The sequence below is a fragment of the Gekko japonicus genome, unplaced genomic scaffold, assembly GCF_001447785.1.
Source record: "Gekko japonicus isolate JY-2015 unplaced genomic scaffold, Gekko_japonicus_V1.1 scaffold547, whole genome shotgun sequence".
Lineage (NCBI taxonomy): Eukaryota > Metazoa > Chordata > Lepidosauria > Squamata > Gekkonidae > Gekko > Gekko japonicus.
In genome coordinates, this window is record NW_015167551.1 from 663851 (window position 1) to 683333 (window position 19483).

General features: G+C 44.9%; 1 protein-coding gene across 1 annotated transcript in view; it reads left to right on the forward strand.

Annotated features, from left to right (window-relative positions):
* Positions 1-19483, forward strand: part of TFAP2E (transcription factor AP-2 epsilon (activating enhancer binding protein 2 epsilon)) — a 116383-nt gene that overhangs the window by 95491 nt on the left and 1409 nt on the right. Inside the window, exon 6 of the mRNA XM_015413687.1 lies at positions 11677-11818. Coding sequence (XP_015269173.1) covers positions 11677-11818 — 142 coding nt within the window. The remainder of the gene's footprint in view (positions 1-11676; positions 11819-19483) is intronic.

Here is a 19483-nt window from a genome sequence, read left to right on the forward strand (position 1 = left end):
CATGTGCAAAGATACAAACAGCCCTGAGGAAAATCATGATGGTCTGTAAATTGCACATACAGCTCCAATTCACATTAGAACCATGCAGGAAGGGGAGGAGAGATTTTAACCCATCAGTCTTTCACTCATTGAAACCAATGACCCTGTATTTTTCTTATAATTTTAAGGGGGTGGGGAAGAAGACCCTTCTTCCTGCTAAAACATGCTAACAACTCAGTGAGACCCATTTTGTGTAGGGGGTTGGGAAGAAAGGGTTGGCAGGTTAAATCCCTTCTCCCTGTTCTGTGTGGTATATTTACCTTTTACAGATGGACAAAGGAATATGATCTTTGACAAATCTGTTTTGGCCCTCAGTGTCACATTTTAATTAAGCATTTTTTTTTTAAAAGGATCCAGTAGTAGGTGATGTGAAGAGTCTCTGAGATCCTGGAGAATTGCTGCAGTCAGAGTAGATAAGATGGCCCTTGACAGACCAAGAGGTCTGTCTCGGCATAAGAGAGGAAGGGGCGGTGGCTTAGAGGCAGAGCATCTGATTAGCATATGTAATGTCCCAGTTGACATCTCCAGTTAAAATTTACTTATTTAATTACGTTTTATTTAATTACATTTTTGAATTGCCTAATCCCCACAACAATGGGGCTCTAGGCAATGTACAGATTTAAAACCAATAAAAACCATAAAAATCATTATCAAAACATATACTTCATTAAATAAAGTCAAGTGGCAAAATTTTATGATTCCCTCCCAGTTCTGGCCTGTGGGTGCCTCGTGGGCATGGTGGGGGGGAGGAAATTAGATCCTTCAGGGGATAGAGATCCGGGAAGGGTGCCAGCCATGATGTAAGCCATCACTGTCCTCAACCAAACGCCTGGCGGAACGTCTCTGCCTTACAGGACCTGCAGAATTGCGTGAGGCCCCACAGGGCCCTGGTGGTATTTGGCAGCGTTCCACCAGGTCGGGGCCAGGGCTGAGAAGGCCCTAGTCCTGGTCGAGGACAGCCAGATCTCTCTAGGGCCAGGGACCACCAGCAAGTTGTTCTGTGAAGAGCATAACATTCTCCCGGGGGTATACCAGAGGAGGCGGTCCCACAGATATATTCGTCCTGGACTGCTCAAGGCCTTAAAGATCAAAAACAAAACCTTGAACTTGAATTGGTGCTCCACTGGAAGCCAGTGCAGCTGGCCAGCACAGGTTGAATATGTGCAGTCTGCGGTGTTCCTGTCAGGACTTACGCTACCACGTTCCGGACCAGTTGGAGCTTCCGGGTCAGTCTCAAGGGCAAGCCAGTGTAAAGCGAGTTACAGTAGTCTACTCTGGAGGTGACCATTGCGTGGATTATTGTGGCTAAGTTCGGGCGGAACAGGAAAGGGGCCAGCTGCCGGGCCTGGCATAGATGGAAAAATGCCATTTTCGCTGTGTGTGTGACCTGGGCCACTATAGTTAAAGAGGCATCCAGGATCACAGTCAAACTCTTGATGGACTGCTCCAGTGTAGGGTTGCCAGGCATCCAGTGGGGGGGAGAAGCTCTGTGTCTGGGAGTCTTGTGTGCGAGTGCCACGATGACGTCACCCAGAAGTGATGTCATCACGCTGGGCACGGCGTCGAGGGACGCTCTAGCGTTTGGTCTTAAAACTCTATGGTACCATAGAGTTTTAAGGTTGAATCCTAGAGTGTCCCCCGACGACGTGCACGGCACAATGACATCACTTCCGGGTGATGTCATCGTGCCAGGCACGTTGGCCCGATTCAGGCACTTTGGGGGTGGAGTTCCCCCTAGTGGCTGGATCTGGGCCAGTGGGTTTGGGGGACCTGGCAGCCCTACGCCAGTGCCAATGGCACCCTGTCAAGAGTAGGTAAGCTGAACCTGAGCCCTGAACCCCTCCCCGCCACAGAACCTCCATCTTTATTGGATTCAGTTTCAACCTGCTCTTTTTTAAACCATCCCACTGCACCAGGAAGTAGGTGATGTTAAAGACCTCAGTCCAAGACTCTGCAGAATTGCTGCCAGTCAGAGCAGCTAAGAACCACTTTGCTAGATCAGTGGTCTGAGTCAGTATGAGTCAGCTTCTTATGGGGAGGGGCTGGAGCTCAATGCAGAAAGTCTGCTTTGCATGCAGAGGGTCCCTGGCTCAATCCTCAGCATTTCAAGTGAAAATGAGACCCTGAAGAGTTGCTGCCAGTTTGAGTAGACAATATGAAGCTTGATAGACCAATGGTCTGACTCAGGGGCCATAGCTCAATGGCAGAGCATGAAGGTCCCTGAGTCAAGATCCCTACATTTAAAAAGGTCAGGTAGGAAGTGATGTGAAAGACCTTTGCCTGAGCCCCTGGAGAGCTACTGCCAGCCAGAGTAGCAAGACTGACTCTATAAAAGGCAGCTTTATGTCTATTACCTTGGATGACTCTTGGGGATGATGGAGAGGACTTGATCACAGCATAATCGGTACAAGCTTGAAGACCTTTATTTCCTGGAACCCCCAAAGACATCTTGGACCTAGAATACTTTTACCTCGAAGCCTGAAGTAGGGCATGTCCCTCCCAGAGTGAGTGGGACTCCCTTGGCTACACTGCCCAATTTTCACACTCCTTACAAGAGAAGGGGGGCAGTAGTGAAGAGGGATCAGGGCAAAGCTCAGATGCCCTGTCTGCCCCCTGTGAATAGGGGGTCTCTTTATTGTGAGTTGGAGGCAAAATGCACATCACCCAAGGTGTATTTTCTGCTTTCCACTACAGTTGCGTGCCTTTGTACTCATTTCAATTTGGCTTCATGACACTGACAGGTAACCAGTGAGATACAGCTCCACGACAAGTCTGAAGGTAAAACGAAGTGAGGCCATTGCTTTCTGCCCTCACTTGGGAGTTTTTGCTAAAAAAAAGGGCGGGGATAAATTGCACCTGGAAAGGAAGAACATCACATAGAAATGGATACTGTGTACAGCATACTCTGTGGGATACTGCGTACACTTCTGGTTGCTGCAGATCAAAAATGACATTGCAGAGCTGGAAGAGGTACAGAAGAGGGGAACCAAGATGATTAAGGGGTTGGAGCCCCTTTCCTATGAGGAAAGACTGAAGAGTCTTGGCATTTTCAGTTTAGAAAACAGGTGACTGGTGGGAAATTATAGAGGTTTATAAAATTATGCATGGGGTGGAGACAGTAGATAGAGAGAATTTATCTCATCTGTAATACTAGAAGTTGATGGGTGAAGCAGTGAAGCCAGACAAAAGAAAGTACTTCACTCAATGAATAATGGATGTAGCGAGTATGGATGGTTTTAAAAGGTGATGAGACAGATTCATAGAGGATAGGTCCATCAATTAGTCATGACAACTAATGAGAATCTCCATGTCCTGAAGTAGCAAACCAGCACTAGGAGGCAACATCAAGGGAAGGCCTCAGCCTCTATACCATTTGTTGGCCCCCCAGAGCAACTGGTTGGCTGTTCTGTGAAACAGGATGCTGGATTAGATGGACCACTGGTCTGATGCAGCAGGGCTCTTTGTGTGCAACTAGATGAACTCACGGCCATGTGTAAGTTTGTTGGTGAAACTTTCCACCAGCAAGACTTAGGCCTCTGTGCTAATTTTGTCATTGGGCTGGCAAAAGATCCTGGAAGCCAAGCCCACACGTTAATTAACGTTATTAATTACTAGGAATAAGGCCTGTTGTGGAAATAAATACAATGAGCTCTAGAAAGATGCTCTGGTAGAGTGCCAAGGCCATGGGCACTCGGCATCAATGTGCTGTGGCGACCTCAGCAGGGTATAAAAGGAGAAGAAGAGAAGAGCTTGGATTTATACCCCACCCTTCACTCAGAGTGGCTTAAAAATTCCTTTCCCTTCCCCTCCCCACAACAGACACCCTGTAAGGTAGGTGGGGCTGAGAGAGCTCTTTCAATTACTGCCCTTTCAAGGACAGCTCTTGTCAAAACTATGGCTTACCCAAGGTCATCCAGCAGTTGCAAGTGGAGGAGTGGGGAATCAAACCCGGTTCTCCCAGATTTGAGTCCACACACTTAACCACTACACCATACTGGCTCTGACACAGAGGCCACCATTTTCCCCAGAGGAACTGATCTCTGCTACCTGAAAAGCAGTTGTAATTTTGAGTAATCTCCAGCCCTCACCTGGAGATTGGCAACAATTGTTACCCAGTGAGAAAGGGCTAGTTTGGAGGGTGGAGTCTATGGCATTGTACCTGTCTGAGGTCCCACCCCTCCTCAAACCTCACCCTCTTCAGGCTTTACCCCTCAAATCTCCATGAATTTCCTAACCTGGAGTTGGCAACCCTATCTCCTTTCTAGCCAAGCATCAACCTACCATTATCTGCCCCTCTGATTTCAGCTTTCCATCTCCTCCCCACTCACTCCTGAAGATCAGTTGTAATTCTGAGTGATTGCCACCCCTCTCCTGAGATTGGCAACAGTGGTTCCCCAGAAGTGAATGGCTGGTTGGGAGGGTGGAGTCTCTGGCATTGTACCTGTCTGAGGCCCCACCTCTCCTCAAACCTCACTCTCTCCAGGTTCCATCCCTCAAATCCGCAGGAATTTCCCACCTGAAGTTGGCAACCCTATCTCCTTCCCAGCCAATCATCAACCTGCCTTAGTTTTCCCCTCACTCTTCAGCTTTCTATCTCCCCCCCCAAACATACCTGCAGCCTCTTCCGTGCTCTGAAGCCCTGACTGCCACAGAGTCCACCATTTTCTCCAGGGGAACTGATCTCTGCCATCTGGAGAGCAGTTGTAATTCTGAGTGATCTCCAGCCCTCACCTGGAGATTGGCAACAATGGTTTTCCAGGAGGAAAAGTAGTCTTTCTCTGCAATGGGGACCAAAGCAGCTTACATCATTCTCCTCTCCCCCTTTTGACTTGCACAACAACCCTGTGAGGTAGGTTAGGCTGAAAGTCTGTGACTGATCCAAAATCACCCACTCAACTTCTGCAGCAAGAACCTGGATCTAGCAGACCCTGCTCTGAAGCACTGACTGCTACACCTAGGGCAGCCAACCTTCAGGTGGAGCCTGAAGATCACCAGGTATCACAACTGAACTCCAGACAACAGATCTCTCCCCCCAGAGAAAATAACTGCTTTGGAAGGTGGGCTGTATGGCATTCTGTTCAGCTGAGGCCTCTCCCCTCCCTAAACCCTGGCTTCCATAGACCCTACCAGAAAATCTCCAGGAATCTCCCTACCTGGAGCTGGCAACCCTAGTCAGGACTGGCCCCAATGAGTTCCTCACAAAGGCTTGCAAAGGGTTTCCTTTGTCTGAACCAAGCTTGGTTGCCTACTGTGGTGAAACGGGCTCCAGTTTACAACTCAACTGTTTGCCTCCCACCCTCGTCCCGTGGGTGAATCTCCTTAAGTTCGCTGCCACCACTCACGGAATTGTCACTGGTGAGACCCCTCTGGCCGAATCTCCCTATTTGGAGAGGGAATCCCCAATCTTTGGGGGCTCCCTGGAAAGTTGGCAACCCAAGGGTCTGGCCTTTCCTTGCTTTCTTGGGCTACCCCCTCCCTTTGGTATTGTGCAGAGCGGGGGAGACTATGTGGTCAGAGCACAACACAAATTACATAGTGGCTGAAGGGGGAGTGGGCGGGGAAGATGAGCAGATCCAGCCAATGGCATGCAAGTACTCTTGAGTGGTGGCTGACGGGCCAATGGCTGAGGGAGAGCATGGAATCTTGCCACCCCAAAACAGGATTATTACATAGGAGAGATTAGACATCCGAATCAACCTAGAGAGGGTTTCCACCCATGGCTAATTTCTGCCTTAATGCAAACTAAGGAGGTTTTCAGTCAGTGTCTTTGATGTGAGACACCATCACTTATAGATTGGGAACCCTCAAATGCGTGATGTGGGAAATCTATTGTGGTGGAAAAGCAGCTGCCCAAGATGGAGAGAGGAATGCAATCTCCTTTGTTGACAGCAAATGAAACGAGCAGGTTTGCAAGGCAGCAGTTGTTCCCAAAGGCAGTTGGGCCAGGCTCCTGTGAATGTCTGATTTCCATGAGAAGAAAAGGAAAGGAGGACTCAAAATGCTCACACACACTTTTTACTTTGTCCAGAAAGCTGGGAGCTGTCACTGGCTACTGTTGAGGTGTGTGTGTGTCAAAGTTAATTACAAGGGAACAGAGCCAGCCTCATGGGCTGAAGTGCCTTAGTCTGAGTTAAGCCCTTCTCGTCCACATACCTTTTTCATGTCAGTGAACCATGAGGACAAGACTGCTCCTGAGCAAGTGCAGAGTACATCCCACTCAACAGCTGTACCTCTTGGATTCTGCAGGTCAGGCTGGCTTGAGTTCTGACACCCTTCTTTTCTTTTTTTTTAAAAAATGAACCTATAGGCCCAGCTTTATACTGAGCCTGTGGATCAGTTGATTCTAGGCGTCTTTCTTCCCTGCCCATGTGTCTCAAGGATTCTCCTCCTAACCTAAGTGTCTGTAACCTAACCAGATCTGTAAGATGGAGGGACGGGTCAGGCAGGGGTCTGTTGATGAAATAACCATTGGTGCCATGCATGTGTGAATTATACCAAATATGACAAAATGATATTTATTTATGTTTACAAAATCTATATCCCACCTTTCTGCCCTCAAAAGGACCACCAAGTTGGCTAACAAATTGCAACATACATAATAAATTCACATTTCAAAACCATTAAAACTGTATTGCCATATTCATATTGCCTGCCTGCCACATCCTGAGATTGCTTCAGACACAGAGGCCTATGTCATATTCAGTTTTGTGTTGTCTTGCTTTGCATAATGAAGGGGGGGGGGGCACATGTGCACATAAAGAAGCCTCTTATGGAACTCTGGCAGTACAATGTAGTCAGTTCCTATATCAGTGGTGCATGGTTGGAATCCCAAAGTGGGGGTACAACTTTCTTACAGATGGACTTCAGGGCCAGGAAGGGAACTGGGAGAGGAGGTGCAATAGCAAATTTGGGTTTGCTTCTACATGATGTGCAAACTGACCATACAGTACAGCTTGTTGCTCTGTAATGGTATCTATATATCTAATAGCCAATGTGCCCCCCCCCCCGTGCGGATACTTATTTCTGCCAACAGAGGGCTCACTCTCCCCCAACAGCTTTTCCTACATAGTCATGGGCCTTCCTAAGGTTGCAGAAAAATCCAAAAAGTAAAAAAATCCCTTCAGGGAGGGTTGAATTTCCCCCAATACCATTTGAAATGGCCTCTGCAGGGATCTAACTCCAGACATCAACGGCGAGAGATTAGAACGTTTTTTTGGGGGGGAGGCTTCTAACTGTTTCTGTCAGTAAAAGGAGGGGGGGCGGAAGGACCCCTTTCTAGTTCTATTTTGGTCTTTCAGGGAGGGAGCCAGTGCCAGGCTGGGGAATTCCTAGAGGTTTTGAAGTGGGCTGTGAGGAGGGCTGGGTTTGGGGAAGGGAGAGGCCTCAGCTGGGTATAATACCACAGATTCCACTCTCCAAAGCAGCCATTTTCTCCAGGGAGACCGACCTCGGCTGTCTAGAGTCCAGTTATAATTCTGGGGCATCTCCAGGTCCCACTTGGAGGTTGGCAACCCTAGGCCTGGCAGTAGTCTAAGGTTGCCAGGTCCCCCCTGATTTGCATGACTCAACTAGCCCTGGCTGCTTGCTACTGTTCATCAGCAGCCACCCTATGAAAGCCAGTGAGGTGCAGCAGTTAGAGCTTCAAAGTAGGGTCTGCAAGACCCAGATTCAGATCCCTATTTTGCAGTGGCAGCTGACTGGGTGATTTTGGACCAGTCACTTACTTTTAGCCTATCCAACCTCACAGGGTTGTTGTGCAGATAAAAAGGAGGCGAGAATAATGTAAGCTGCTTTGGTCCCCACTGTGGAGAAAGACTGTAATTTTCCTAGGTAGAGGCTGTAGGGAAGATGGACAGCTGAAGACAGAGAGGCAGATAAAGGTAGGTTGGCTGTTGGGTGGAAAGGAAATTGTGTTGCCAACTCCAGGCTGGGAAATTCCTGGACATTTGAGGGGTGGATCCTGGGGAGGGTGGGATTTGAGGAGGGGAGGAACTTTGGACTGGTGTAATGTCATAGACTGCACCTTCCAGCCATTTCCTCCACAAGAACCACCATTGCCAGCCTCCAGGCAAGGGCTAGAGATCACCCAGAATTACAACTGTTGTCCAGGTGACAGAGATCAGTTTCCCTGGATATAATGGCTGCTTTGGAGGGTTGAGTCTGTGGCATTCTACCCTGCTGAGGCCGCTTGGCTCCCGAAGCCTCACTGTCCCCAGGCTCCACCCCCAAATCTCCAGGAATTTCCCAATCTGGAGCTGGCAGCCCTAAGGTGAATTGATCGCTGTTGCTGGGAGACCTGTTGTGATTCCCAGAGCGCTGCCTCTGCTGCGGGGGCAGGTGGGGGGGAGGAAGCAGGCAGGAGGCTGGGAAAGTGATGGGGGCAGAAAGAGAGAGTGATAGAGTGGGGGGGCAGAAGGAAAGAAAAAGAGTGATGAGGTGGGGAGGCAGAAAAACAACGGGTCAGAAAGAGAGAGGAAGTAACATACATGGAGGGGAGAGAGAAAGTTTAAGAAAGGAAGGGCAGAAGGGAGAAAGAGAGTGAGAGAGGTAGGGGGAGAGGGGAGGAAGCAAAGGCGTGAAGAATGGGATAAGCATCCTGCAAGTTTCTTGCAGGGCTCCACTTGTATATTTATAAATGCTAAAAATGGGTGAGGGGATGCGCACAGCTTTCTACTGAGTCAGACCCTTGGTCTATCAAAGTCAGCATTGTCTGCTTAGACTGGCAGTGGCTGTCCTTGGACAGAGGTCTTTCATGTTGCCTCCAACCTGATCCTTTTAGTTGGAGATGCTGGCAATTGAACCTGGGATCTTCTGCTTGGTAACCAGATGCTCTGCCACTGAGCCATTGCCCCTTCCTAGCTGCCTTCCTCAGAGCCAGACCATTGGTCAGTTTTGTCTGCTCTGACACAGAATAATAGAATCATAGAATCACAAAGTTGGAAGGGGCCATACAGTCCATACAGGCTCCTCCTATTCAATACAGGATCAGCCTAGAGCATCTCTGACAAGTGATTGTCCAGCTGCTGCTTAAAGACTGCTAGTAAAGGGGAGCTCACCACCTCCCTAGGCAGCTGATTCCACTGTTGAACAAGTCTTACTGTAAAAAGGTTTTCCTAGTATCCAGCCAGTACCTTCCCGCCCTTAATTTAAACTCATAATTGCTTGGTGACAGGCATCCAAGGTCTCAGCAGAGATCTTCTGCACCACCTACTACTGAATCCTTTTAGCACTGGAGATGCCAGGGATTGAACCTGGGACCTTCTGCATGCCAAGCAGATGCTCTACCATGACCTTTCCCCAAGAGACTTGATCATTGCTGAAGTGAAAGGAACTGCTAGATTCAAGTATAGTAGCACCTTAAAGACCAACCAGAGTTTCAGGGTACAAGCGTTCAAGAGTCAAAGCTCCCTTTGTCAGATACAAATAGGAATGGAGATCCTGGAGTCCTTATATCCCAGTCTGAAGGTCAGAGGGTGTTGCAAAGAAAGGAGTCAGGATGCAGAGTTAATGGGGCATAAGGACTCAGGGATCTCCATGCCTACTAGAATCTGACAAAGGAACCTTTGACTGTTTGAATGCTCATACTCCCAAAATCTTATTGGTCTCTAAGGTGTTATTGGACTCGAATCTAGCTGCTTTACTGCAGACCAATATGGCTGCTTTCTAAAACTATGATATGAAAAGGATATGCAGGAGGGAGAAAGTAGTCTGGAGTTCCTTTGAAGTGGGCCCTGAAAATGAGAGTACATTTAAAGGGTGTGCGTGTCCATTTCATAAAGTATGAGTCACTGCCCTAGACGTTTTCCGAATTGCTGAGATACCTGCCAGTGTAACCTATCCAAGAAGAGGTTGCCCACTGTGTCTCTGCATGAGTCAGTTTGGACTGGCCTCCTTGAAGTCAGCCTCCACTAGGAGCAGATGTTCCCACTGCATCCTTAGATCATGTCACACTCCTCAGGTAAACAAGCAGAAGAACTACATGCCTTCAGAAGCTTCCTGTTGTGTCTCTGCATGAATTGTGTGTGTATTAACTAGCCACTTTCTAGTCAGGGCTCATTACCAGAACAATGATGGATGTAAAAACGCTGGGTTGGGCTCCACATAGAGTAATTCTCATTCTTGGGCCCAGCGATCCTTTAAACAGTGCAGAATGCAAAGGTTGAAAAGGGAGGGAAAGAAGATGCTGTTGCTCTGGTGGAGGACATGTGAAAATCACTCTAGATTCCGTTCTGAAGGGAGCTTATAGAAGCCCAGGCAGACCAGTGATCTGTGCCTTTTTTCGAGCACAGGGTAGGAGGGTGCTTGTGTGATCCCTTTTTCCAAAGGACCCAGAGAGGATTAAGAGGGAGATCTGTCCCTGTCTGTATTGTCTCTGCTCAGAGTTCAGAGACCTCCTCAGGGCAAGAGTGGTCAGGCTGGGCATCCATCATTCCTGAGGAAGGCCCTCTCATCGGTGAAATTGATCCATCTTCAGGCATCCCTGCGGAAGTAATCAGAGCTGATGGCCATTGATCATGACCGGCCCCTGAAACCCTGCTTAGACAGACAGAGAGCTAATTCATTTCAGGCCCTCCTGCTGCTGGCTGGATGAGGCCATCCATCCACAGTGTATTAACCTAGTTGCCAATGTCGCTTCTTGTCCTCCTTCTGTTGGTCTTCAGTACTTCTGAAAAGAGTCTGGTATTGTGGTCCTGAGGAAAATCAGGCTGTTAATGTATGTGTGTGTATGTTTTTAAAAAGAAACATGTTTCTAGCTCTTATGATTCTAGAGGCCAGTGTTTGGAAACATCCAGCCAAAGGAGCATATTAGGTTTGTCCTATGATCCACTACGCCAAGGAATGCTTGATAGATGGTGTAAGAATCTCAGGCGGCCTCCATGTGGAGGTTTTTATCCTTCTTGGCTTTTAAAACGCAGTGGGGTTTTAAAGGAGGATCTGTAAAATGCTGTCCTCTAATATAGAGGTTTTCCTCATCTTTGGTACGTGCCTTCTTAAAAAGGGTTGGTACAACATTTTTGCATTAACAAACCATCTGGATGGGAAGGTACACATTGTCAAGGGTTCCACCATCATTTTCCTTGCCTCCGCCTCCCACGAATTTCCCCTGCTGTGCTGCTGGACACCTTTTTTCCTGCTTTTAAAAAAATTGGTAATGGAAATGTTGTTGTAACAGTCTATTGACACGTTCTACTGGTTCCTCTGAATTCACAATTTTCATTTCTAAAAAATGTAAGTATCTAGCCCTTTTCATTGCAAAGGTATACCTTTCTCCTGGTATCTCCGTAGTGAAAAAGTTTTCCCATCTTAAAAAAAAAAAGAGAGAGAGGCATTAGTAGACCATGACCATAGATTGTTACCATATCATAGAAATTTTTGCTTTACTAATGGTGATTTAACTTCTGTTTCCTTCAGTATCTCCCCAAAGCACCTACATTTGGGGATCTGGTAATATGCAGATTAAAAAAAATAAAATTTGAAAGACAGGTGACTGTTGACTAGCCAACAGCCCTATTTCTTAATGTCGTTTGGAGAGCAGGGACTGCACTCCCGCCAATTATGTGTACCATCAGGCTATCTAGGATTGTAGTAGACCAGGGATTCCCTTCCTCATGAGTTTTTTTCCCCCCATTTTCACAGGAGAAGCTGTTCACCTCGCCCGAGATTTCGGATATGTGTGTGAAACAGAATTCCCAGCCAAGGCCGCAGCAGAGTACCTCTGCCGTCAGCACTCAGATCCTAGTGAACTCCATGCCCGGAAGAACATGCTATTAGCAACCAAGTAAGCCTGGGGGTCCACAATGTAATTATTGCCCTTTTGTTCAAAAAATGGGAGTCCCTGTCAAAGGACAGTGGAAATGACATGTTGCACAATCAGGCAAAATTTCAGAAGTCACCTTTAATGTTTCTGCACATGCAAGTGTTAAGCCTTAGTGATGAATTTTAAAGTAATCGTGCTAAGGATCCAAAGTTTTATACTAAGAAATACCACAACTGGGGATGCCGGGATGGGGGGAGGCAACTGAGGAGAATTTGCTTGATGATTTCCCTCAACATTTGTTTCCAATCTAATATAAAAATATGGCAGTCACCTACGCTTGGATCCTGTACTGCTGTTCTACTCATGGAAGAATGGCGTGTCCTCTACTTCTTTGGTGAAAGTTCAGTAGTGGGCTTGGGAGAGCTCCTCTTCTTTGAAGGCATTGTTTTATTCTGATGCTACACTGTAATTTAGAGATATCTTGTAGCTTTCCAGGAGGACTTTTGAGTAAACCACAGAGGCCTGTACACGTCTGCAAGCAATATTCCCAAGCACTGCCTCTATTCCACTGACAGGAAAACTAAAGGGCCCTGAGAACAGAGAAATTGGCTATCCTTGGCAAAGCCGAATACATTGTCTTTTTTTTTATGTTAGTTCCATTTGTAACTTCCAGTGATTTACTGAAAAAAATTGGCTGCTAGTTTGCATCTCAGTCCAATTTGAAGTGCTGGTGGATATCTACAAAACCCTAAGTGATCTGGGACTGGGGTATAGAGAGGACCAGCTCTCCCCCACACAAACTGGCATAGTAGGGGGCATGGCATCGGCGGCGGTTATGGCGGACACGTAAGAGTCGAGCGCCACACCCAACTCCCCCCGACCAGCTCTATATTCGAAGGCAAGTAAAGGTTAATACCCCAGAGTATGGGCAAAACTGGTGGATCTAAAGTGAAACCACATTCTGTGGAAGTTAAGCCCCTAACTGCTTACTTTAGCACAGGAGATGCCTTTTAAAAATCTCCTCAGGCGATGACTCAAATTAACAAAATGGCGGCTGGCTCCGATCCTGAGGTACTCTCAAGGGAAGCCCTGACAAAATTGGACTTAAAAGCCAGTCTAAAGGAACTCAGAGACGATATTTTAGAAAATCTTAATGAGATCCTGAAACCCCTGGCTGATCAGAGGCTATGCACAAGACTATGCAGGACGTGGTGCAAACAGCGGAAACGGCTCTTGAAACAGGCATAGCCAATCAAAACAATATCCAAGCACTTCAGAAACATGAGAAATGGGCCAAGGAATGTATATTTCTTTTGGAAAACAGATTGTGAGATCGGAATGTGAAGCTGAGAGGCATCCCGGAGCAAGCAGAAGGCTCTGTTGAATTACCCATATTTGTTGCTTCGTGGTTGGTTAAAGCCCTCCAGCTGGAGGAAGGCGTTGCACCTCACATCATATCTGCATTCAGAGTCGGCTCACTTCAGAACAACAGGGTGAGAGGCCCCTAGAGACATTATAATTCAGCTTACAGACCTTTGTGTAAAACAAAAGCTGCTGCAGGCATCCAGAGAGCATGGTGGTCTCCGATATAATGATTTCATCATTCAGGTCTTCCCAGACCTACCTGCAGAAGTTCTTCAAATGCGAAGATCCCTCAAACCGATTACATCCAAAGTGTATGAAAATGGCATTAAATTCCGATGGACTCCTTCGGGGTCAATTCAAGTTCTCCATCCTAACACCATCTTCTCAGCAGAAGACCTGGATAGTGGGTACTCACTGTTTCAGTCTTTAAATGTGGAAGTGGAAATTCCCATGGAATACCCTAAGAAATCCTATAAACCGAAGCTTGACTCAATTTCTACCCTGAAGAACAGCAAAATACCTGTGCGCTATGTTAAATAAGCTGTCTTCAATACCAGTTGCAGAAAGTTTTTTCCCCCTTTTTTGGCTTGTCTACTTAAGTTAACATATTACGTTGGATTGTGGGTATGGTCAAGGGGAGGGGCGACTTGGCTTTTTGGCTCCCTTGCAATAGGTGAACGAGAAGTTAGGATGGTTATGGCTCTTTCCCAAAGTTGTCGGGGACCTCAGGTTTTGCCGGGTAGGATCGCCCAGGCAGGGTTCACTCTGTTGGGGTTACTGCCTGTTTGTTTTTTGTCTAGGGCAATTGAAGCATCAGATGTTGGCAAGGGGGATGGGGATAGGGGGGTGGGAGGCGGGATTGTTAAATTTGGTTTACAGTATATGTTATTGTTTACTATAAAAATCGGAGGGCGAGTGGATGGGCAGGGGACCAGTAAGTATGTTTATGTGTTTGTTGGTTTAGGAAATGTTTTAGGAGCCCATTTTACAAGGCAAGGTTATGTGTTTTTCGATGTTTGTATTTTTAACTCTGTTTTTGCACTGTTAGCTAAAGGAACTGCATATCTAATTCATGCACCTACGTTTGTATGTAAGGAGTTGGATCAACTACAATTGACCCGATGGTTAAGTTATGTAAAGCTTTTTATAGTTACTCAGGACGTGTGGTTCATGTTAGAAAGTTTACTAGTGTACATAAACTTTTAATTTGGTCCGGTTTGGCCCTCTCATTATTTTTCAGGTATTGCATTTACTATAGGGGTTTTTTTTTTAGAAAATTGACATTTTCATATGAGTCATTGGTACTCTCAACTGATAAGATAGGTTTGGTTAAATTCCAGTTATGGTTATTTGATTTGTTGCACTGTGGGGGACTATCTGTCTATATATAGTAGATTTTGTACCTTTATGGCTTATGAACTAAAAATTTTAACTCTAAATTGCCAGGGAATTAATAACATCATTAAAGCTAAGAGGATACATAACTACCTTATGAAAATAAATGCTGATGTTGTCTTTCTTCAGGAGACACATTTAAGGAATGATATTAACTACTTGCTAAAGTCTCCTTGGTTCCCTGCCAGGTTTAGTGCCCCTGGAACATCCCATGCTAGAGGGGTAGCCATTTTAATTTCTAAAAATGTGAGGTTTGATTGTCAAAAAGTTAAACAAGATCTCAGAGGAAGATTTCTTTTTCTAAGGGGCACGCTTAATGGTTCACAGGTGACTCTTGCTACGATCTATGCTCCAAATTCTGGCCAATTGCAATTCATCAGAGCAGCACTGAAGGATTTGAGAGATTTCCAGGATGGATCGATTATCCTTGGCACTGATTTTAACTATTTAATGGACACCAATTTCGATAGATCCTTTCTAAGCAAATCTCTTAGGTTAAAACAAACTAAAAATCAGTCCTCGTAAACTGGTCTCCAAAAGATTACGCAAGAGTTTGGCTTAGTGGATGCTTGGAGAACCCTCCATCCTGGTGAATGTGACTAGACTTATTTTTCATTTAGGCATCAGGTCCACACCAGAATCAATAACATTTTTATTTCTTCTTCAATACTTAGCAGACTTCAATCAGCAGAGATAGAAATAAAATGCTTTCCTGATCATGCCCCAGTTACTTGCAATCTCAAAGACCCTGATCCCAGCAACAAAGGCTTTACATGGAGACTCAATAATATTTTACTGAATGATACAAACTTCATACAAGAAATTCAGGAATTCTTTAAATTTAATTGGATTTGTGAGGTCCCTTTGACTACAGTCTGGGATGCATTCAAAGCCACGCTGAGGGGCAAGACTATCTCTCAGCTGCCTACAAAAAGGAGAAAAATAAACTGAAACAAGCCCTGTTTAGCAAAATTACCTACCTAGAAGAGTTGCATAAAAAGACATGCAGCAATAAAATCTATAAATCACTTTTAGAAGAACGTAAGAAACTTGAATTATTAGAAACAGATAAGATAAGACAGGGCCTCCTTTATATCAAGCAAGGGTATTGGTATAAAAGTCCAAGATCTTCCTGTCTTTTAGCATGGAAAGTGCAGAAAAAGGACTCCAATTTTGGAATTAAGTGTATAAGAAATTTGGAGGGTAAACTGTATACTTCTACGAGGGCTATCATGCAACTATTTGAAAAATATTATTCAGATCTTTATAAATCTACAGAGCCCCCTCTAGATTCTATTCAGAAATTTCTAAATTCCAATTTATCTCTTAAAACACTGTCAGCATCCCACAAAAACATATTAGAGCAGCCTATAGATGAGAAAGAATTAGAGCAGGCAATTAAATCACTTTAAAATAACAAGCTTTAGATACAAATTTAATCACAGAAACTTGGAAAATGGCTAAGATTATTCTATTTTTAAAGAAAGACAAAGACCCTCTGGGCATGAAATCTTACTGTCCTATCTCTTTACTCAACAATGGTCCTGGTCACACAGGCTGGAAAATGCGGGAGGGAAGCGTGGCTGTTTGCCCCGGAGCAAAGTAACGCGCGGCAGCCCGATCACATGTCCCGTGGAGGTCCCGTGGGTATGCTGTTAGGTGCTGATCACATGGCTATCCTGCAGCGTGACAAAGAAGTGGCGTGATCACACTGGCAATCGCTAGGCGCCACTTCCGTGGCAAACAGGAATTTTTCCCCTTCACCACAGTGTGCGCATGTGCTGGTGGGCGTTTGTGCGCATCCTGTGGAGACTTAAAATAACAACAACATCTGGTTTGTGACGGGACATGGGCGTGCCCCGGATGCCACAGTATTCCAGCGGAAACGCGATCAGACGCCTGCCCTTGCCCCGCGTTTTCTGGAAACTAGCACATCATATGTACTAGTTTTTTACTCCATATCTTCGGCAAGAAGCCACGGGTTAGCTACGGGTGCACTACGCTTCCCAGATGTTGCGGTGTGATCGTGCCCGGAAAATCCGCCTATCATCCATATCTTTAGCGCGGCAAATGCTCCGTGTGAACGGGGCCAATGATTATAAATTATTTACTACAATACTTACAATGCGTTTGAACAGAATAACTGGAGATTATATCTCTGTTGAACAAACTGGCTTCATCCCTCTAAGAGATATTACGGACAATACCAGAAAACTGCTTAATATTATACAACATTGCAAATCTTCCCATGCTCAAAATTTTTGCATTTTATCCTTAGGTGTTCAAAGGGTCTTTGATACAGTTGAGCCTAGTTATATTCAATCTTTATTATTTGCCATGAACTTCGGAGACAGATTCAGAAACATTATACAGTCACTCTGTTCCAAGCCCTCTGCCATTCTCAAGATTAATGGCTCGAATTCACAATTTATAAATATGGCAGGTGGGACTCGGCAGGGGTGCCCCCTATCTCCGCTTCTGTATGCTTTAGCCGCAGAACCTCTTGCGAACTCGGAGATGACTTATACAGGTATAGTAATTAACGGTAGACACCATAAACTAAATATGTTTGCTGATGATATGGTTTTATATGTAACTGATCCCAAGCAATCTCTCCCCCATCATCAACTCTCGTTTAGCAAATTTTAGTTTTGTAGCTGGCCTTCACATGAACCAATCTAATTCAGTACTCTATCCGATTAACCTATCCTCGGAGCTTGTAATCTTTCTTAAACATTATCAATTCAATTGGATCACATTTACTTGGAAGTATTTGGGTCTCCAGGTGCCACTGAATCTTAAAGACTTGCTAAAAGTGAACCATATAGAGGCAATGAGAATTCTTAAGGAGTTAATGCCTTGTTGTAACAAACATTATCTTTAGTGGAGAGAGTTAATTTGGTTAAATCTACAATACTACCAAAGATTCTCTATTATTTTAGAGCTATACCAATTTATATCTCGCTAGACTTGCTTAACAAGTGGCAAAAAGAACTTAACAAATTTATCTGGTAGTACAAGAAGCCCAGGCTTCAATTTGATGCTATACATAGGAAATCTTGTGATGGTGGGCTAGGTAAAGGTAAAGGTTCCCTTGCTCGAAAGCCAGTCGAATCCGACTCTAGGGTTGCGGTGCTCATCTCCGTTTCAAAGCCGAAGAGCCAGCGTTGTCTGAAGACGTTTCCGTGGTCATGTGGTCGGCATGACTAAACACCAAGGCGCACGGAACACTGTTACCTTCCCACCGAAGTGGTACCTATTTATCTACTTGCAATTTCTTGCTTTCGAACTGCTAGGTTGGCAGGAGATGGTGGGCTAGCTGTGCCTAATTTAAGATTATACTATGAGGCTGTTATATTGACTAACATAGTGAAACAGTACAGACCTACTTAGTGGCAGAATGGAAATCTTTAGAAGAAAACCATATCTTTCCGAACTCCTTTCAGACCCTGTTATGGTCAAACAAAAGTTTACATCATAAATATGGATGTCACCTCTTCCTAGAGGCAACTAAAAAAGTGTGGGACAGAAACCGGGAAAAGCTAGCACCATCTACATCGGCACTAACACCTTTCATAGGCCAGGATTGGTTTGCTCCTGGAAAGCCTGCAGGTGCATTCAAATCTTGGACAGAGGCAAATCTTACACGCTTCATAGACATACTGTCTAGCGGAGAAATCTTTTCTAAACTCAATTTAGAACAAGACCATAACATTAAAATACCATGTTATGAATATTTACAAGTGGCTGATCTAGTGGCAAATCACTCATTTAAATCTGCCATATGAGTTATCACTCTCTGACTATGAAAAGATGCTCTTCTACGATACAATACCTATCAAAGGTATGATTTCCAAAATCTATGGCCAGTTGTATAACTGCAACCCAGTTAGTCTGCTCAACTATCAAGTGGCTTGGCATAAGGACCTTCAGCATGAGCTTTCAAATGAACAATGGTCACTCATATGGAAAACGCCGGTATATGTATCCAAAGCTATAAATATCCAATTACAAACTTTTAAATTGCTTTCTAGGTGGTATGTGACCCCAACCAGATTAGCACGTTACCCATAATACCTCCCCAAGTTGTTGGAAATGTGGTGTGGAAAAAGGCACCTTCTACCATATTTGGTGGCTATGTAGCCCGATTAAACAGTTCTGGTCCCAGGTAATTAAAGAGATTAGGCAAATAACCTCCTGCGACTTCCCAGAGACTCCGGAAGTTATTCTTCTAAACCTTTGGGAAGACTCAAATGTACCTAAAATACGGCAGAATCTAATTATGACTATGATCACTGCGGCAAAAACTGTCATAGCCATGAAGTGGAAAGATGCAGATCCCCCCACGGTGCAACAATGGTAACTAAAGATATGGGATTATTTTATTTCAGATAAAATTACTGATACTATTTCAGGAAGAAAAGCAGATTCAGCTCGTTCTACTAGTTTACTCAAAAAATGGTTACCTTTTATAAAATTTAAGTTTCAGACCTTTAACAATGTAAGCTCCCTGAAAGAGAAAAACAATTTTATGCCTTTAGTAGCTCTTCACTGAGTGCGTGAATGGTGTTTTATTAATTTTGAACTTGATAGCCTTGTCTTTGTCATGTTCTACATTGACCTGGCTCCTGTTGTGGTAATTGATCACTCTCTTTCTTTTTACGTGTTTTAACTTGTTCATCATTGTATAAGGTGTGTTATACCTGTTCGGATGTTATTGTACTTTTCATAGTAACAATAATCATCACAACAATAACAATTAATAGAACTCCAAACATTGAAAAAACAAAACCATTAACTAACATCAAACTTATAACAGTCCTTAAATCTTCAATTATAACTATAACACTTTGTAGGTATTTCGCGAAGTGATTAATACAATACAAAATCAAGATATTTGAACCACCCTTCTGCCACGAAGACTTG